General features: G+C 40.5%; 1 protein-coding gene across 1 annotated transcript in view; it reads left to right on the forward strand.

The window, feature by feature from the left end:
* The window catches only part of LOC134789735 (DNA-binding protein Ewg), a 35,105-nt gene extending 14,952 nt beyond the window's left edge, over positions 1-20,153 (forward strand). Inside the window, exons 12-14 of the mRNA XM_063760368.1 lie at positions 232-347; positions 10,950-11,091; positions 16,846-20,153. Of these exons, the coding sequence (XP_063616438.1) occupies positions 232-347; positions 10,950-11,091; positions 16,846-16,904 (317 nt within the window). The 3' untranslated portion in view covers positions 16,905-20,153. The remainder of the gene's footprint in view (positions 1-231; positions 348-10,949; positions 11,092-16,845) is intronic.
* Positions 20,154-21,464: the final 1,311 nt, after the last annotated feature.

Below are 21,464 nucleotides of genomic sequence, written 5' to 3' on the forward strand. Positions count from 1 at the left end.
CATTTTGTTAGTAGTTTTTTTACAGTTGGTATTTTCCTCGCGTTGGTGTGGTGAAAATTTTTATGTTTCACCCGGTGGCAAAATTTGTTTAACCCTCAAAATTCCACTTTTCGAACCACTCGCGATCCTCGCGCTCTAACATTAGCACGAGCGGTTAAACAACTTTGCCCCCTTGTAAAACAAATAACTATTAGTGGTATCTAGTGTATACAATGTAATATTGTGTTGCAGGGTACCCGGTGTCGGTGTCGGGCGTGATCACGGTTCCTGTGTCAGCGTCCGTGTACCAGTCCATGGTGGCGTCCATGCAGCAACAGGATGGCGTGTGCGTGGCGCCGCTAATGCAGGTACTGTTCCCGTTACTGCCCATTTGTGCCCGCCATGTATGTATATGTCGGCGGCCGAACGTATGATTAGCCAGATCGTGAAATTCCTAGGGATATCGTGAAACGTGAAAATCATTGTCTCGTTCCCTGAGTCGACGGGACCCCTATTTCTGGACAGTTTGCCCTTCGGGCATCTGAAGCAATGTAACGAACCTATCCTACCTATTTATTGGTTTAATGTGGCTACCGTCAAAATATTACACTACACAGGAACATACATTACGATATGCCTGATCTTACGATCGGCCGCTGATATATAGATCAAAACAGCACTAGTCGAAAGCCCATGACAAGAGATTTTATTTCAATTTATCACTCGCCACTAGGGGCCGTACATATCTATGGAGTGGCCTTACGGTCACTAAAAATGGTACTAGTTCAGCGGTGTGACTCACCAATTCGAGCCAATCGCGCAGCCTAACGCAGCTAGTTGCGACCAATCGCGCGCGTGATGCGAACTCATCTAACCAATCGCGTGCGTGATGCGAACTCATCAACCAATCGCGTTGTAGCGGTGTCACACCGCTGTACTGGCCCCATTCTTATTGCCCGTAAGGCCAGTCCTGAGATTTTATACGTCAATGGGGCCGTATAATTTTAGCATGACTCTTCCTTTGACCTGAGAATTCCTTATGCTGCTAAGGTCAATGTGGCGAAGACCGGCATATCAAATTATTGGTTGGGAAGACTGTCTTAGGGCAAGAACGTGTTTCGCTCAGACACAGCAAGAAAGAACTTCGCTTCTTCTGCTCTACCGACGTTTTGTAAGTGTAATGTAAACGCAAGCGTTAGATGCGATGAAAAAGCTTGTAGACGATCTTACCTGATAGACGGTCTTTTCCACATTGACCTTATTTTTTATTTTGTTTGTTTTGCTTTTACTATACTAAATAAATACTGCACTGATTGTTTTGTCGGTAAATAAAATACAGCCCCCCCCCCACCCCACAAAAACAAATTGGTGAACAAATGTGACGTTTTCAAGTAATAGGTACCACATTATCGGGCGTCGATAAGGTTGATTTCAAATTGAAGCTTTATGGAAATAGCGTCTTATTGACAACCGACAATAAGTACCCTTTTGGTTGAAAACGACACAACTATCATTACTAAATAGGCATAATTTACAGGTAGCTGCGGTTCAAGTAATACGCGTGAAAAAAGAAATCGACTAACGATACCAAAGAAACCAGTTCAATGATATAATATAGAACCGTGCCATTATACTTACTAGCTAGTTTAACTACAACTTACACAGTTGATTGCCATCTAAATCTGGATCATTTTGACAGTTATCTTAGTCAAATCCACGAGAACAGTTGTAAGTAGAATATTAAGGCTCCGTCACACAGGCGCGTTTTGTGGGCGGCCCGTGAACGGAGCGCGCCGCTTTTACATATAAAACGCTCACGCCCCGTCCGGAAAACGCGCCTGTGTGACGGAACCTTTATAACAACTAGAAATATCAAATTTGTATACGCATTTCAAAATATCCTTAGGTTGGTATTACACTTGTCCAATTTCTTGGTCCAATGTGCATTACGTCTCACTCTCTCACTAACCAAAATGTGAGACGCAAATACACGTTGGAAAAAGAAATTGTCCAGGTAGAATACCACCCATAGTCACTTGGACTCAAATGGCTACCTGTCAAATTTTGGCAATTTATGACGTTTTTTTTTACATTTTTCAAAAGTCGTTTCAATTTGCGCGTGTTTAATCACCTCAACTCCCAGGATATGAAAATTATCAGATATTTAAGCCATTTAAATTTTGATTATAGTTGCTATTATATCATATCGATATCACGTCGTTGGAAAGCGAGGGTTAACCGAGAATTTTATAAGCCTGGAAAAATAATCCCGACGTAATTAACAACTTGGGGGTCTTAGAACTGTATTCAAATATCAGAAAACTGATGGCAACCAACTCGTGTAGGTTTAGATGTATGTCACATAATATTTGTGATACTACTTATATTGGTCCTCATTTTATTGAGTTATAGCATTTAGTTAGACACGGGACAGGTCATGAAAACTTGCAACATTTATTACAATTGGAAGCCTCGTTTCATTATGAAGAGGTTAAAAGGAGACTTTCATTTATAATACAAGTTACAAGTTTTTTTGAAACATGCCCCTGACCATTTATTGTTAGTATGTGAATGCAAATTTAGAGTTTAATCTGTTCATTCTCTAAATTTGCATTGAATTGTAATAAACCTTATATATGTGACATTCTTTATTATGATTATGTATATTTTATTTTTGTCATTGGTAAGGTTTTTGCATTCATATATAGGCTTTGCAGTTTGCAGACCAAGTCGCAATATAGTTTATAGTATGTTCGCGTTAAAAATGCAGTAATATCGTCTCTGTCCGCAGGCCTAGCGCTGCTGGTAACCAATCAAATCGTTCCTAATTAGAAATTATGCCTTCAACCGGTCACTGTGAACTTGATTTTCTAATCAAGAATGATTTGGTTGGTTCCGTGCGTGGCTAGGCCGGCGGACAATGAAGATTTTTACTACATTCTTGCGAACAAACTACATACTTTTATATAGTGATATTTTAGAAATAGTGACAGATACATATTTACACTAAACAGTTCCTTGTGGCTAATATTTCTGGAAAGTATTACTTTAGTGTTGAACGCTAGTCAAGTCAAAGAGTAAATATAAAAGTTAACATGGATTTAATTATTTATTTTTATTATATTACGCCCAATTTGGTCACTGTCATAAAGTGGCAACTTTCGTATTAGGACATCTGGGCATTAAAATGTAGTATAAACATATTACAAGTATTTTTTTATATATAGAATAGAGTGACTTGTTAAAGAATAGATTCTTTATGAAGTAGAATAGTTTTCCGAAAGGAATCAAACGAAATTATCAAGTGATCTAACATACCACCTTATCTTGTCATGTATTTTATACGTCCTGGGTAATTTTATTTTAAGTTGTACTACACTTATAGTTCAAATTTGGGAATTTTTAGGTTAATTATACTCAGGATCACTTTCTCCTACGACCTTAATATGAGTAAAATGTCCCATAATTTCCATACAGCTTTATATATTTTATTATACGCGTATAATGAGTTTTTCGGAATTTATGTACGAAATATCATTTGATATTTACCAGTCGCTTTTCGGTGAAGAAAAACATCGTGAGGAAACCGGACTAATCCCAATAAGGCCTAGTTTACCCTCTGGGTTAAAAAGTCAGATCGCAGTCGCTTTCGTAAATACAATTATGTAGTTGTCAAGCGGACCCCAGACTCCCATGAGCCGTGGCAAAATGCCGGGATAACGCGAGGAAAATGAATTACCTATACCGTCGTACAAAGTTAATGAAAATTGGTATCTGAATGGAAATAAAAATCTTTGGACACTTTTTTTCCCTATTAGAAGCGAAAACGCTCGTGATTCTGAGTAGAAACAACATGAAAAAAATCCAAATTAAAAAAAGTATAGTATACGACTCTGAATAAAATGGTCCACGTACAGTCGACGTCAAAGATATTATGTTTACACTTTTTGCCTTATTATTACAAAGGAGTAAGGTGAAAAAGTGTGAACATATTTTTGACGTCGACTGTACATGAAATGAACGATTTTGAGTTTGAACTGAATACAAACAGAAAAAACTACCACATAATTGCGAATTTACGTAAAATATTAAGGAAATGCATGTCAATAGTATTTTACTTTAGATAATATTAAGTTAAGTGCACGTAGTGCTTCGTTATTATTTACCGAGTTGTATTTGTGTTGTTTATAGTTTAATTGAAATTTTATTGTGTGTTGATTTGTCATTTGTTATTTCCAATCCTTTAACTTTTCAAGTTGGATTCTAAATTAATGTAATAGGGTAATTCGTCATTTACTGGCCACCGGCTAATAACTGGCCCCTTTATACTATGAATTTACCTATAAACAGACCACACTTTAATAACTACTTACTAGCCACCTTATACTAAAATGAATTCTGTTTATGAAGAATTTAATAGAATTCATTAATGTTAGGTGGTAGTAATTGACGAACTACCCTATTTGTAAAATGAATTGTTTGATTTGATTTCTGTATAGGTAATTGTTTCAAAGGCATTGACGTCGTTTTAAAGGTTATATACACGGTGTAACATGAGGAAACCGAATAATTTTAACCACGCATTTCTGAGGTCAAAAGAAGGAAAACATGTAATATGAGTTTAGGTCAATTTCGCCAAAAAAAATGTTTTTTGTTTTGTTTTTTTTTTTTTTCAATTTTTTGAATGTATTTGTACATAAAAAATAAATGTTATTGGTGAATTTGTTACTTAAATTTGATTTTTTACATTTTTTTTTCGCAATACCTTCTTTTTGCAAAGTGGTACTTGTCACTTTTTGACATCTATCAATAAGGATATTTAGACTACGTCCCATAGCAGCAACATTACCATCAAAAAAGTCTTTTACATTATGTAACAACAAAAACTTGTTTATTTTTAAATTAATATTATCTCTCGCCTAGTGCGTTTTAAAAAAAAAAGTTTATAGGACATTTTTGTCTCTAAATATGATCAGGAATACGCTGTTAAAATTATTCGGTTTACTCATGTTACACCGTGTATGTATACAGTGTGGAAAGATAAGTCGGGCCCTGGAGGGAAACTACCTTAAATCCTTAAGCTGGCTCATTTTACTTAAAGGAGACATTCCTTTATTTTTAAAAAGAAACAAAACTGCATTCAAATATTTTCTAAAACTCGCTTGCCTCGCCCGGGACTAGAACCGACTAAAAATTCCAAAAAAATAAACACTCGCAATTTTATTCTACTAGTCGATACAGTTAATGTTAATGATAACATTTCTCCAAGAAACATTAGGTCTTACACTCGTCTGTCGTATAAAATATCCATAAAATCTAATATTTAGTACTCAAGATTTTTTTAGACAAGCCAAATTGAAGAAAAAAAGTAAAATCTTTAAATGCAGTTTTGTTTCTTTTTAAAAATAAAGGAATGTCTCCTTGAAGTAAAATGAGCCAGCTTAAGGAGTTAAGGTAGTTTCCCTCCAGGGCCCGACTTATCTTTCCACACTGTATAACTCTTTGACCATAATAAGAAAGGTTCAGCCTTTTGATCTCAATAGTACTCGAATTCCACGTATAATATATTAAGTTTCCGAAACCAAAAGTCACGAACTACGTTATACTTATTTAAGTCATTTGCGCTCGCTATTTCTTTGGACACAAGTAACTCACATATCGTCGGCTAAAGTCGCAAACCTCTTTTCTCCTCTTATCTAAAGAGTTTAAGCATGGTATAATAATATACTCCGCCTGGTACTCCATTCCGAGATTCGCGTATGACCTAACTGACACGCGCCTACGTCATCATGCTGTTTACAGGTTCTCAAACTTTGAAATGTGGGAGAATTTTAACCAACGGTGAAAATTATTTTAACAGCATTAATTTTAAGTTATTCATGTAGAAACATAGTAAAATAAAACAAATCTAATGTATTAAATTAAACTTTATTTATCTATACAAGACAAACGTTTGAAAAACTAATTCACAGTTACACATTAATTACCAAGCTTACGACGTGAAAAGTTTGGAAAACACTGCGACTGCTGACACTGAGCGAGAACGAAATAACAATTAACACGCGTTCGACAAGGATGACGGTCAGGGCATGAAGTTATCTAGATCCGAATTGTCAAATGTGCACAGCGCTATCCTGTGTTGCCAGTAGTATAAACAGAATTACCCGAAAGTCTGAAATTTCTTTCGTGAATCGGAAGATATTGCTAACGAGTAATTAAAAATGACGTGTTATTGTAAAATTTAAGCTAAAATACATATAAATGAAAATTATAAAATGATAAAGAAATATTTTAACTTATTAACCATAGGTATAATGTACCCATGTAACATGTTATGTTGAAATAAAGTGGCAATGTTATTGTGACGTAGGCCCGTGTCACTCTGGGAATGGAAGACCATGTTTTATTAGACCATGAGTTTAAGTAAAGTGTTTACTTATGTGTAAAGTTTAATAAATAAAAAAGAACAAAAATGAGGTTTGCAATTTTGGATATTGTTGGGTGTTGTAAACCTCTTAACTCCTTTGGAGGAGATAAGAGGTTTGCGACTTTAGCCAACGATGTGGGACTCTGGGTCCAATAAAGTTTATTAGAATAGCAGGCCTTTAGCTCCTGTGGCATCCAAGTGAGATAAGGCTGAGATGATTATGAAGTATTACCATAAGACCTGTCGATTTGTGATATTATTTTTATAATAAGTTACAGGGTTGGTTTTAACGTGTGTTTGCGCTTTGTTGATTGTTGACCATAAACAGAGTGTCCTGTTTTTTATGCATATTGTCCACGTGTTATTGAGACGTGTATATTGTAGTAAAGTCTAAATTATAACATCCGCACGTTTGTGCAACTAATCATTTACATATATGTGACGTTCCACGGCAAAAGGTACCTTATGGCGGCTGGCGCTTACGGCGCATAGTGCCGCAATAATATTGGGCCATAAGGTACCTTTTTCCGTGGGACGTCACATATGAACAGTCGGCACTAAAAGTAGTGTAAATGACGCACCAAAAGTAGTTGCCACCCTCAAATACATACGTCACTAGAAAAGTTTGGCAATAGACAAATACGAAACAAAGAGGTGGACTATCACATATACTTTTAAAAACTATATTTCCGTAGAATTATTGGTGGGAAAATACTTACTTTCTTTTTTAATTTGCTTATAAAAAAATAGATTTCAACTTTGTATGAAATTAAAATATGTGACGTTCGATGGGTAAATACCTAGAGATAGGTTTATTTCGACATTTCCCATTCAAAAGTTTCTGAATAGCATCAGTTTGATTGTTATACATATGTATAGAGACATATCTCTTTTTTGTTATGATATCAGAAATCTTTTGGGGCATAGTCTGAGACGCTACATTAAATGCTGACTGTACTGTAGGACAAAAGTCATAATGAAGTTTAAAAAAATACGAAATTATCCTTAATGTCTTGATCGATCTCAAAACTTTACTGTGTCCGATTTGTTACAGAAAAGTGCGCATGTCGAAGTTATTTCAAGGGCATTCCCTTGTGTTTTTACCACAGATAATTACCAGTTACCTTAGTGCATAATAAATAATAATAAATTGTCACTGTCACATTGTGTTTCAAGTGTTGATTCTTATGTTGGCAGACGTGGAGCATAGAAGGGAGCGGAGATGAGACTACACTGGTCAAACTGAATCAAAACGTATGTAACACGCCCCGCCCCGGCGGTTTGATCAGTTTTGTATTGGTGAACTTTTCTTTTTTATACCATTTTAGTTACAACGCACTTTTGACTCTCCGCTCTTTTGAGCTCTGATTTTTTTTACCAAAGAATTCGTCGGGACCCAACGAACTAGACTAACTAGATGTGTGGGCGTCGAATTTTGTTTTAGGCGTTATTATGTTGGCATGCCGTGTTTACCATAGTTCTGTTCTACACTCGAGAGCTTCGAAAACAGATCTCTTTTTTTGTGTAAATTGACCAGTTTTCACTCTTCTTGAGTGTATTTATTTACTATATATAGAGCTATTATGTAACGAACGATATTGATAATTGAGTAATTGAAGACGTATACGGTAGAAGAATATTTCGAAATGGCTACTGTAAAGCATGTGGTGATTTCCTTTATTTAGAAATATTTAGAAGCAAATCACCGCATAATCTATGGCACTGTTAAAAAACCTTTTACTCGGCAAGTTTAGTGACTCAATTGTCTATGGTAAAGTTAAACAGAATTTAGAAGGCGTATTGTCAAAGTAAATTATGTAGTCAGTACATTTACTGCCATCTTTCGACACAAATGATTAAAACTTTTAGAACGCCATTTGACTTTGATCCTTATTCTTTCAATGATATGTATTAAATTGGTTAAATATCAAAAAGTATCGCCATCTACTCGAGACTAGGCCAGAGGTATGGTGCCATCTTTTCGAGCGATGGCGCACTACATAGCTTACTTGGCGATACTTTTTGATATTTAACAAATTTAAAACATATCAGTGAAAGAATAAGGATCAAAGTCAAATGGCGTTCTAAAAGTTTTAATCTTCTGTCGAAAGATGGCAGTAAATCTACTGTGGCTACATAATTTACTTTAACAATCCGCCTCTATTTCAAATTCTCTTTGGTAAAGTTTAGCTTTACCTTTTATCTGGCGTACGTCAAAAACTTATCACGTGTGAAACTGATTAACACTACGGTGGTTAAAAGGTTAAGGCGGCAGCACACATCCACACGATCGTGTGTAGTGTATACCGTGTGGCTCCCGTAATACAGTAACGCTGTATGATTTAAGGTGCACACACACTGGGTTCAGTTAATTTTGTCGCCGAATTAAAGAATGGGGTTGCCAGGCAAACGTTTTCGTCCGGCGAACGACTGACAGTGTGATTGTACCATTAGGGTCTCCTCGCAACTATCGACGCGGAATCGGCAAAAGAAGCCTTAATGTCAACGCTATAAGAGAAAAAAACCGGGCAAGTGCGAGTCGGACTCGCGCACGAAGGGTTCCGTACCATAATGCAAAAAAAAAAAAAAACAAAAAAAAAAGCAAAAAAAAACGGTCACCCATCCAAGTACTGACCACTCCCGACGTTGCTTAACTTTGGTCAAAAATCACGTTTGTTGTATGGGAGCCCCATTTAAATCTTTATTTTATTCTGTTTTTATTAGTATTTGTTGTTATAGCGGCAACAGAAATACATCATCTGTGAAAATTTCAACTGTCTAGCTATCACGGTTCGTGAGATACAGCCTGGTGACAGACGGACGGACGGACGGACGGACGGACAGCGAAGTCTTAGTAATAGGGTCCCGTTTTACCCTTTGGGTACGGAACCCTAAAAAGACTCGGCCGACGCCTTACGACGCGACGACGTCTTTTGGCCGCATAATAGGTGTGGGGAGATTCTTAAGTGTAAATGCGTTTTGGCACCGGCTTGTTACAGTATTCATTTGAATTTATGTTGTTTGTCAAGTATTGTAGAGTTTTTATATTATGTTTGTATCTTTATTAGTAGCGGGGCTTGGAATACAATATCAGGCAATCTATTGCATAATTGATACATTTACCTATTATTAGACTATGATATTGTATTCACGGCGCCGCTCAGGAGGCCTAGCCAATATGCCAATCGTTTGCGCTATGGCAACGAAAAGCTTTGTCTCTCTATCATTCTTACATACTAGTGCGATAGAGAGATAGATAGCGTTTCGTTGTCGTAGCGCAAACGATTGGCATATTGGCTAGGCACCCAGTGATAGTTGATTCGCAATAAACGCTCTCGTTGTATTCGTGTGTTTCATTGTGTTCTGTATACTGGTCTGTCGACGGAAATTTTCCAAATTGACAAAAAAAAGACAAAGTTTTGTATGAGGGACATAATTTTCCATTTCTAAAATGATTTTCTGGGTATCCTAGAATCTAAAATAAGTCTAAGACTTAGAGTCTAAAGGGGCCCACAGATTACCAATTCGCCGGACGATATCAGCCTGTCAGTTGTTCGGAGCTGTCAAATTTTGCGTTTAACTGACAGGCTGATATCGTCCGGCGAACTGGTAATCTGTGGGCCCCTTTAGAGGTTTTTGGAAAGTTTCCGCAAGTTTTAGTTTTGTATGTAGCTCGTCGCTTCCGCACTTTCTGGCCTGCATGAGGTGTGTATACGTTTCTTTATTTCGTGTTTTATTGCTATTTTTATAATAATGTATGAACTAGTTTAGTGTGTCATGAAAGTTAAATTTTAGGATTGTCGAAGTGGTGCTGCTGACTTAACGTAGTAACGCAAATTTTAACATAAAAAATTGCCTGGTACCACAGATCATATAATACTAGTACAGTCCTGAGATATGTCGCTGTTAGTGTCAGTTTATCACAGCACTTTTTCAGATGGTAAAAATCTAGAATGTTTTTCTAACAAATCCAAATTTAAGGCCCGGGCCTAGGGACCTAGGAATAATTTTGAAATCGAGAAGGGGCCCCACCTAAATTCTCAGTGCCTGGGGGCCCACATATTACACTGTTCGCGGGACGATATCAGCCTGTCAGTTGTTCGGAACCGTCACCTTTTGCGTTTAACCAGTGGGGAGACACTCCCGACTTCGGTCGAACTCGGCTCCGTTCGGCTCAGCATTGCTCCGAGCAATTATTAGGGTTGGCACCAATTGACTTCCTTTTGCGTGCACGACCACAGATAAGGTAGTCACTTGAATTTTGACAACCCTAAATTGCCGAAAGGGATAGTGCCATATATTAGAAAGGGATAGCATGATTCGACCCTGAACCGCTGTCAAACTTCGGGTTTGTAGGAAGTGTCCTTTCTGTACGGTAGTACTATTATTTCTTCTGTGGTTTAACTGACAGGCTGATATCATCCGGCGAACTGGTAATCTGCCCCTTAAGTTTATAAATCCGGGCCTGATCACTTAAGTCCTAAAACATGCGAGTTGCGAGTCAAAGCCTTTGTGTAAAATTAAACTTTAATCATCCGTCTAGGTTGAGCAAAACGGCGAAGGCTTAGAAGCCCTCGGGATGGGCGGCGGCGTGGCGCAAGTGATGCTGCAGGGCGGCGACGCGCAGGTGCTGCAGGTGCTGAGTCTCAAGGACGCCACCGTGCTGACCAAGGCTATGGTATGTAGTAGACTTAATCATTAGTCTAGGTTGAACAAAACGGCGAAGGCCTAGAAGCGCTCGGGATGGGCGGCGGCGTGGCGCAAGTGATGCTGCAGGGCGGCGACGCGCAGATGCTGCAGGTGCTGAGTCTCAAGGACGCCACCGTGCTGACCAAGGCTATGGTATGTAGTAGACTTAATCATTAGTCTAGGTTGAACAAAACGGCGAAGGCCTAGAAGCCCTCGGGATGGGCGGCGGCGTGGCGCAAGTGATGCTGCAGGGCGGCGACGCGCAGGTGCTGCAGGTGCTGAGTCTCAAGGACGCCACCGTGCTGACCAAGGCTATGGTATGTAGTAGACTTAATCATTAGTCTAGGTTGAACAAAACGGCGAAGGCCTAGAAGCCCTCGGGATGGGCGGCGGCGTGGCGCAAGTGATGCTGCAGGGCGGCGACGCGCAGGTGCTGAGTCTCAAGGACGCCACCGTGCTGACCAAGGCCATGGTATGTAGTAGACTTAATCATTAGTCTAGGTTGAACAAAACGGCGAAGGCCTAGAAGCGCTCGGGATGGGCGGCGGCGTGGCGCAAGTGATGCTGCAGGGCGGCGACGCGCTGGTGCTGAGTCTTAAGGACGCCACCGTGCTCACCAAGGCCATGGTACGTCGTAGAATTAATCATCAGTCTAGGTTGAACAAAACGGCGATGGCCTAGAAGCGCTCGGGATGGGCGGCGGCGTGGCGCAAGTGATGCTGCAGGGCGGCGACGCGCATGCGCTGCAGGTGCTGAGTCTCAAGGACGCCACCGTGCTCACCAAGGCCATGGTACGTCGTAGAATTAATCATCAGTCTAGGTTGAACAAAACGGCGATGGCCTAGAAGCGCTCGGGATGGGCGGCGGCGTGGCGCAAGTGATGCTGCAGGGCGGCGACGCGCATGCGCTGCAGGTGCTGAGTCTCAAGGACGCCACCGTGCTCACCAAGGCCATGGTACGTCGTAGAATTAATCATCAGTCTAGGCTGAACAAAACGGCGATGGCCTAGAAGCGCTAGGAATGGGCGGCGGCGTGGCGCAAGTGATGCTGCAGGGCGGCGACGCGCTGGTGCTGAGTCTTAAGGACGCCACCGTGCTCACTAAGGCCATGGTACGTCGTAGACTTGATTATCAGTAGAAGCGCTAAGGATGGGCGGCGGCGTGGCACAAGTTGAGCTGTTTCGCGCGGCAGTTTCGGCGGCTAGCTCTGTGCGGATCCGCTTCATTCGTTTTTAGGGTTCCGTACCTAAAGGGTAAAACGGAACCGTATTACTAAGACTCCGCTGTCCGTCTGTCTGTCCGTCCGTCCGTCCGTCTGTCACCAGGCTGTATCTCACGAACCGTGATAGCTAGACAGTTGAAATTTTCACAGATGATGTATTTCTGTTTAGCGACGTCTGTGGAAGATATGCAGGAGCTGTTTCAGAGACTCGAGACGGAGAGCGATGGAATGGGTCTCGCAGTAAACAGGAGCAAGACGAAGCTAATGGTAGTAGACCGTGCCAAAAAACTGCCCAGAATAAATAACATCATCCCAGGGGTTGATATCGTGGACCACTATGTCTATTTGGGCGCACTGATCTACGATGATGGCGACTGCGTACCTGAGATAAAGAGGCGTATTGGTATAGCTAAGGACGCGATGACCAGACTGAATGTCATCTGGAAGAAGAGAGGTATAACCATCACCACCAAGACCCGGCTAGTACGCGCTCTAGTATTCCCCATATTTCTGTATGGCGTGGAAACGTGGACGATACGAGCCCGAGAAAGGCAAAGGATCGATGCATTCGAGATGTGGTGCTGGAGGCGTATGTTGAGGATACCTTGGACCGCCATGCGCACCAATGTATTGATCCTTTCACAGCTTCGTGTCCGGACTCGCCTATCCACAGTCTGCCAGCAGCGCATACTGTCCTACTTCGGCCACATAATGAGGAGGGGAGATGAAAGCCTTGAAAAGCTGATCATTGTTGGAAACACGGAGGGCAAACGAAGCCGAGGACGATCTCCAACAAGATGGAGCGATCAATTAAAAGGGGCTCCATCCTCAACCAACTTTTGCTCGGTTGTCAGAGACGCGATGAACAGGCACCGTTGGAGGCAGATCATAAAGACCAGGTGTGGAGCATCCACATCCACCGATGACCACGATCCTCAGTCATGAGGGAGCGACCACAGAGAGTATTTCTGTTGCCGCTATAACAACAAATACTAAAAACAGAATAAAATAAAGATTTAAGTGGAGCTCCCATACAACAAACGTGATTTTTGATCAAAGTTAAGCAACGTCGGGCGGGGTCAGTACTTGGATGGGTGACGGTTTTTTTTTTGCATTATGGTACGGAACCCTTTGTGCGCGAGTCCGACTCGCACTTGCCCGGTTTTTTTACATTAACGTTATCCTGATTCGTGTGGAGCTTATGATCATAACTTATGCAAGTGAGGGTGGTATTCCACCTGTCCAATTTCTTTGTCCAATGTCAGTGCGTCTCACTCTCTCATTAAAGCAAAATGTGAGACGCAATACACATCGCACATCGCTAGACTTTATCTCGTCGCAATAAGCTGTGCCAGTGACAATCTATACATATAATAAAGCTGAAGAGAGTCGAAAGTCTGTACATGGAAGATATTCGAAAAAAAGTTGGCTGGGGATACTTAGAATCGATAACAGAACACGTTCCAACAGTTTTTAGAATTTTTGTCTGTTTATCTGTTTGTCTGTTTATTTGAACGCGCATCACGTGAAAACGGCTGAACGGATTTTGATGCAAACTTTACTAATCTGTCGAGAACATCCCCGGCCAGGATATAGGCTATAAAAATTCAACCCCTAAAAGGGGGGGTAGCCACAACACTCGATTGACTTAAGTTTGCCCCTGAATCTTATGGCGCTACTTAGGAAGGAGCGGCAAACTTTTTTCAAATATGTGCTACCACTATAGAGTACCCTGGTAAACTAACAGATGGCGCTGAATTTAATACGTGTTGACATGAATAAGCCACCGAGGAAGGATTTTGCCAAATTAACTCTTAAGTTTAGAAGAGAGGGTACGGATTTCAACAAATTTAATTGAATAATTATGTTGATTTAATAATACAACAAAATTAAACGACAGAAAATGAATTGCCCCTCATTGCACAGTGCCATCTTTTGGGGAACTGAGCAAACATTAAGTAATCAAGAAAACTAAAAATGAGTTTACATAGTTACTTAGTGGTAAAATAAACACACGCGTATAATTGCATAATTATCTAAAATTATTAATTTCCTCCGTCATGAATTATACCTAATCGTAATTATATCGCATCCATATCAAATTCATATACATACGTATACCTACAGCACTTAATAATGGCCACGAAGGTAGGTACTTTGAAAAAAAAACATTGACTTCTGTCATTTGCAGTGCCGGATTAACCCTTTTAAGCAAACAAAATAAGCACTTGCTTAGGGCACCACGTCTAGGGGGCACCAAAACCGTAGGCAAAAAAAACGCGCAGGCTGCATCAGCATTGCAGTCGTCGTGGAGTAGGTACCTACATGAAACTTTTATACGTATACAAGTACCTACCCATCTAATAACGAAGGGTCGTAGGGATCAAGTAAGAGAGTGAGGGTACGTAAGAACATCTCCAACGTAGGCTTTCGATTTGACCTTACGCGGAGGCCCTTAAAGTCATGGAAAAAAATCTTGATTTCGGGCTTGCGGCCAGCCGATTTTTTCGACAAAGGTTACCGATTTTATAGCGAATTTTGCTCTCTTGCACGCCAGATTTGTCGGCCAAGCAGAGTTGCTCCTTAGCCGCGATCCTGAGACTTAACTGTCAAAGTGTTATAAGGGACCCCGTGAAAGCCGAAAACTAAAAGCATCCTATCAAGTAGCGCTTTCGAGTGAAGCCAAAGAGCGAGCAGTAGAAGAGACGTGATTACATGCATAGATTCGATTTCAAGCCACTATTTTGCAATTCAGCGTTAGGTCGTATGCGAGGCCTTCTGCCTTACGGCAAAGTTAATCTTCTGCCTTAATTACACTTGGGCGTGGATCCAAATCCAAGCTTTCGTCTTTCGCAGCTGGGCCTTTTGCCTTGCTCACACTTCGCCAATTCAATTCACTTGGTCAATTCCAAGCTCTGCTTTCTTGCATCTTTTCACCTCTCTTGCATCAAACAACCTCGCTGAGATCCTTAAATATCGAGCCCTATGCGAAGCTAGGCTGATAAAAAACTGTCCCATCCCTTCTCTGTATGAAATCCTGGATTCGCGCCTGGTTGGGACTAAAAATAAAAATGTACAACTGTCTATCAAATTGTGTTTTTTATATCGCAACATTTTCGCGCTCGCTTCGCTCGCGTTTTAATAACTTTCTAAGATATGATAAAGGTGACATTTTGGTGGCGACTGCAGCAGCATTACTCTGTTGCAACGTTACTGCTGCAGCACTGTCAATTTTCGTGATAAAATGATGTAACTGATTTCCATACTAAAAGTAAAAATGTACAACTGTCTATCGAATTGCGTTTTTTTATAGAAAAATTTTCGCGCTCGCTTCGCTCGCGTTTTCAATCACTTTCTAAGATATGATAAAAGGTGACATTCAGATGGCGACTGCAGCAGCATTACTCTGTTGCAACGTTACTGCTGCAGCACTGTCAATTTTCGTGATAAAATGATGTAACTTATTTCCATACTAAAAGTAAAAATGTACAACTGTCTATCAAATTGCGTTTTTTATATCGATAAATTTTCGCGCTCGCTTCGCTCGCGTTTTCAATCACTTTCTAAGATATGATAAAGGTGACATTCGGGTGGCGACTGCAGTAGCATTATTCTGTTGCTACGTTACTGCTGCAGCACTGTCAATTTTCGTGATAAAATGATGTAACTGATTTCCATACTAAAAGTAAAAATGTACAACTGTCTATCAAATTGCGTTTTTATATCGAAAAATTTTCGCGCTCGCTTCGCTCGCCTTTTCAATAACATTCTAAGATATGGCGACTGCAGCAGCATTAGGTAAATTAGGTAATACTCTGTTGCAACGTTACTGCTGCGATACTGTCAATTTTCGTGATAAAATGATGTGACTAATTTCCATTCTCAGCTGTAATGCGGCAATGAACGTCACTCAATTTACCAAAAAAAATCAATGTAATCTTGATGACCCTAGGGAGAGGGGGCCCACCATGGTCTAGAAATGCTTAGGGCATCAAAATATCTTAATCCGGCACTGGTCGTTTGCGGAGTCAAACGATTTGGGACTCGCATTTTATACGCATTTCCATGCCTTCCCGAAAAAAATCGAATCATTCGCGAAAGTCTCGCAACGCATTGAGGTGACAAACCGTACGCGGTCTTCCTCAGGAGTCTGAAGAAGACCACGGTGAGTGGCGCTCTAGCCAGGCAGGCCGCTTCGCTTTCGCTCGCGCGCGTATACCTTACTGTATCGTCCGATATACACCTATTACTCTGTCGTTAAAATCACGTGTAAAATTTTAATAAGGGCGAAAAAACCTATTGATTTTGGAGTGTAGTTTTATTTAGTGGTACCTAACTGTAAAATATTTTATCTGGACTTAGTCCTCTAGCTTACTTCAAGTTCCGCCTCCAGAGGAGAGCGCTAATTAGGATTAGAAATTAGTCGCTTACTGACAGACCGAATTCCACGCGGGCGGAGCCGCGGGCACAGCTAGTGAATATATAAATTCAAACGTTATTTTTGTGAATTCAAACCAAATTAACGTTAGCGACTACATTTCAGCAACAAGTGAAAGCGGAGCGCGACGCAGTAGTGGCGGATTCCTAGCTGCTAACCCTGGTGGCGCAGGCCGACTCCGACTCCGAGCTGATGGAGGAGCGCGCGTAGCGGCCGCCGGCGCCCCAGCCGCCGCCGCCGCTGCTGTGGTTCAAGCCGCGCCTACAGGATGGAACGGCCCATGGGAACTAGGACTTAGAATGATGACAGAGACTGCCCAGGCGGGCTAGTCAAGGTGACAATCGCTTGCGCTTCGCCATCGAATCGCTTTGTGTCTCTCTATCACTCTCCTAGTGTGACAGTGACAGTTGCGTTTCGTTCGCTACGAAGCGTTAGCGATTGGCATGTTGTCTACGGAGCCTGCTAAGGTAAATGGCGGTATCTCGATAAGAAATAAACTTGGAAATGGAACTTTCAAATTATATTCTACTAATACTGCTCTTTAGCTCAGCAGGGCAGCCATGAGCTTAGGAGAGGCTTCGTTACACTGCGGCGGGCGTGAGCGGCTGTCAGTGTGATGAGCCCTTAAGAGATTCTCAGACTTTGCAACAAATCGCGTGCAAATTTTGGTAGGAGTTGCACCAATAGCACGGACTGATAACGCAAGGACACTCAGCAGAGGACCCATATACCTTATAAAATTTAGTGAACATTTTATCTGTGACAGGCAGTTAGATGCAATCAACGCTAAGTGCAACAATTATTTATTTATTGATCAAATAAGTAATACAGCATTACAGTATAAAACCAAGGCACTGTGAAACTACAAAATAAAAGAAAAGAGAAAGAAAAACCATACACTTAAAAATGAAATTAACTAAACATTAGATTTGGGCGATGACGTAACAGCGTGGCTCCTTTGCGTCGTCTGACTCGGCGTAAGGTTCGGCAGGTTGCTCCGGAACCGCCGAAACACCACACCCTCAACAACAAACAATCGAAACAAACAATTTCAATCGATCATTGAAATGCCGCAATACAAGTAAAAATCGCATGCAATTTGTTGGAAGGTGAGTGGACCCTTTAGGCAGAGACTTAAATGACAGGTTGAAATGTCATCAGCAATTAGTGCCGTCACAAGATAGATACAGGATTTAGAAAGTATTGATAATTTCTGTACCTACTAAAATAGGGAGCGTGCATGGACTGTAGGGGGCAGCACAGGAGGCTGTTTAGTGGCGTGAAGAGTAAGAGTCAAGTTTAAGTTTCCGAAGTAGGCCACAAGGTGGTAGATCCTCTAGCGTACACGGTACCTATTTAAATCAATGAATACCACCTCTAAATGTCGTTTTACATCTACGACTAATATTAAACAATTGTCGTTCCACGGGTAAATGTATCTTATGACGGTTGGCGCTTACGCAGTTATTTACGACGTTCCAATACTTATGCTGTGCTATGCGGCGTAAGCGCCAACCGCCATAAGGCACCTTTACCCATGGAACTTCACATTAAACACTAGATTTATTAAAAATACAATTTGGTGTTAATATTGGTTGTAGTTGTAGCACTTGTAGCACATACTATACAGACAAATGAAAAGTCGTTTTATTCTACAGAGTGCAGAGTTGTCTATGTAGTTTTCAGTCAGTCTGCTGTTGAAACTAAGATACGGCTGGGTGTCGCCAGCAAAGGCTCCTGTCTTTTTTATAGCCTGTAAAATCACACTTCTAAGGGCCTAGCGCGAAACACAAAATTTCGTTATCTGGCTCTGTCACTCTTGCATATATACGAGCAATAGAGAGGTAGATAACCAAATTTGGCTTTTCGTGTTTTGCGGTAGGCCATCAGCCGGCCTAGCCAAGGTTACAATCGCTATCGCTTCGATAACGAAAAGCATTATGTCTCTCTATCACTCTTCCATATAAGCGCGACAGTGACAGTTCCGTTTCGATCGCTACGGAGCGTAAGCGATTGGCATCTTGGCTACGCGGCCTGGTTTGTATACCGTCTTCGACACACTTAACTTCCAATTTAAACCTTATTGCAACAACATAAGGTCTACCTATACACAGTTAAGTGTGTTGCTGATCGTACCTGGTGCCGAACAAAATGGCGCCCGAAACAAGATGGCGGATATTTACCGCTCAGACAGAAATTTGGCCTTCCAGTATTGTGAATGTCCAACTTGCCATCGCAATGTGTGATATAAGCAAGCTCGCATGGCCCTCTCCTGTATTGTATAAAAGTTCTAATAGATAATTAAGATGCCAATGGCATTCAGATTATATTAGAATATTTATTAATTACGTTACACTAATTTATTTATTTATGAGACTTAAATTATTTATACAAATCCAGTGGATAGAGATTTGTGCAATAACCTTTTTACTGCCTGCTTTTATTTTATTTAGTAAAAGTCGCGCGGCTTGCGCCTAACGAATAAGAAACATTCCTTTTACATAGGTACTATTTATTTTAAGCTAGATTGTTATTAACATTGTTGTTTGTTTTATTTCTTATTTATTTGTTACGACCTATTTATTTAATTTGATTCTAGTCTGCAGCGAGTCAGAATACTATTCTAGTCTAAATGGGTATCGAAATATTCTAAGTCAATCAAAGAAGTTGGATGCAAAATGTTTAAAGAAACTCCGTGTAAATAGTTGTGTAAAATACTTAGCTGAATTACTAGAGTAATCATCCTGCTAGTACGTTGTACTTGATGCCATAGACGACTCAACTAAAAGGCCTTGCAAAGTCAAAGACGGCTCAAAATGGAATCGGTGGATATCAAACGTCAACTTCGACTTTGCACGGCAATTAGTTCAGTGGCCTATGTTGATAAAAAATATATTCCTACGCGGGAACACTAACTTTCCAAGAGAAATGATCTTATTCGTGTTTAAAATTTGTGTATACAAAATTGTAATTTGTACAAAAGCTGTTCTTTTCGGTTCAATCGGATGTTTCTAAAAACGTAAGATTTTTATAAATTAGGCATAGTTTCCAAAGATCCGCGTTAAACGTTAGATAAGTAAACGTATTCAGGAATAACGTAAGGTAGGTTCATAGAAGAGTACAAAGTGAGAGCTCTATATAATTTATTTAAAAATATTCTGCGAAAAGACGGAAACGAATAAGTATTAACTAATTCAGTCATTTGATTTGATCTGAATATTGAAAGTTGTTTATTTTAATTTTGTTTTTAATTTATACCAAAGAGCGTAGTTAGATTGTGTTTTGTTCTGTACGGATAACGTTGGAAGCACAATTTTGTTGTTAAGTACAATTTGTAATTGTAAATAAAGGTATGACTGTGTGAATATTACAATCATTAAAGTATTTACGTACAGCAAATTGTTTCATTTAAAACTGTATTACTATTTGAATGCCACATTACCTGTTTTTATTTCCCGTTTACTTAGAGTTGGCCGTTACATAATATAATGACGTCATAGTACTAAAAGCGGACCTGGGTTACGGCGTGTTGCGGGCGAGGTAAGGGCCAACTTAAAGCGAACGGCTAGTACAGTCGTCGTCAAATATATTGTAGCAGCCAAAGTGGCCAAATAGTTCGTCACACCGTACTAAATAAACATGGTGTAACGAACTTGACCACTTTTGCAGCTATAATATATTCGTAGCTATGCTGACTGTACCATATAAAATTAAACGTACCACAGGTAATGGCTCCTCTACACGAATGGCCAACGCCGGCCAATCCAAGGGACGCAGCCATGCGGTAGACTGAGATAGCAATATCACTTGCTCCCTCTAATGCATAAATGCGTCCCTTAGATTGGCCGGCGTTGGCCATTCGTGTAGAGGAGCCATAAGATAGGCGTTCGAGTTATAGTGGGTACCCTCCATAGTTGAAACTTAGGGCGGTTTCAGACTAGCATATTTTTCTGCGCGTATACGGTCTTACACGTGCGTTCCATTCCCCTACATTTGGTTTTTACGCGGATATAACCAAACGGAGTTGAGTAGCCATTAACAGGCGTTCCCCTCTGTTGAAAACAGAAGCGGCCAATGGTCATACACATTGTATGGACTGACATGGCTATTTTTACGTTACGTATACATTTGACGTGCCCCTCCCCCGCAAAAATCGGCAGACTGTTTTGTACCCATGAATCTAGGATATAACTGGATCTGGAATGAGGGGTGGGGGGAAATTACCGAACGGGATAGTCTTATGTATCTTTCAGTAGGAATAGCAGCGAAAGCGCTATTATTGTTTGTCCTTGTCAGTCTCACATATTTTTTGTTCCCCACCGTAAATTTAGTATGGATTATGGTGGGCAACAAATAAATTCGAACAATCACAGTGTCGCATTGAGTATGTTTTGTCCCACACGGAGGTACTCGTATACCACTTCTATAGGATCCTACCCTCTATGTTTGTACCGAAAATTACAGACAAGGCGTCTCCGTTTGGTTATATCCTCTAAGGTGGCATCAGATACTTTTGGCACGTTGTTTCATCCTTTACTGACGCTGACTTGACTGTTACCCCCAGTAGTTCTTATTGATTTCAAAGTACTGAAAAGTAAAACTTCCGCTTCTGTACTGACAACTAGAGCCAGCGCGAAGTTTTTGAGCGAACAATGTTCTGAACATTCTCGAGATTTATAGGTTTATAAACTAGTTTAAGAAACAAGCAAA

The sequence above is a fragment of the Cydia splendana genome, chromosome 4, assembly GCF_910591565.1.
Source record: "Cydia splendana chromosome 4, ilCydSple1.2, whole genome shotgun sequence".
In the NCBI taxonomy this organism is placed as follows: Eukaryota; Metazoa; Arthropoda; class Insecta; order Lepidoptera; family Tortricidae; genus Cydia; species Cydia splendana.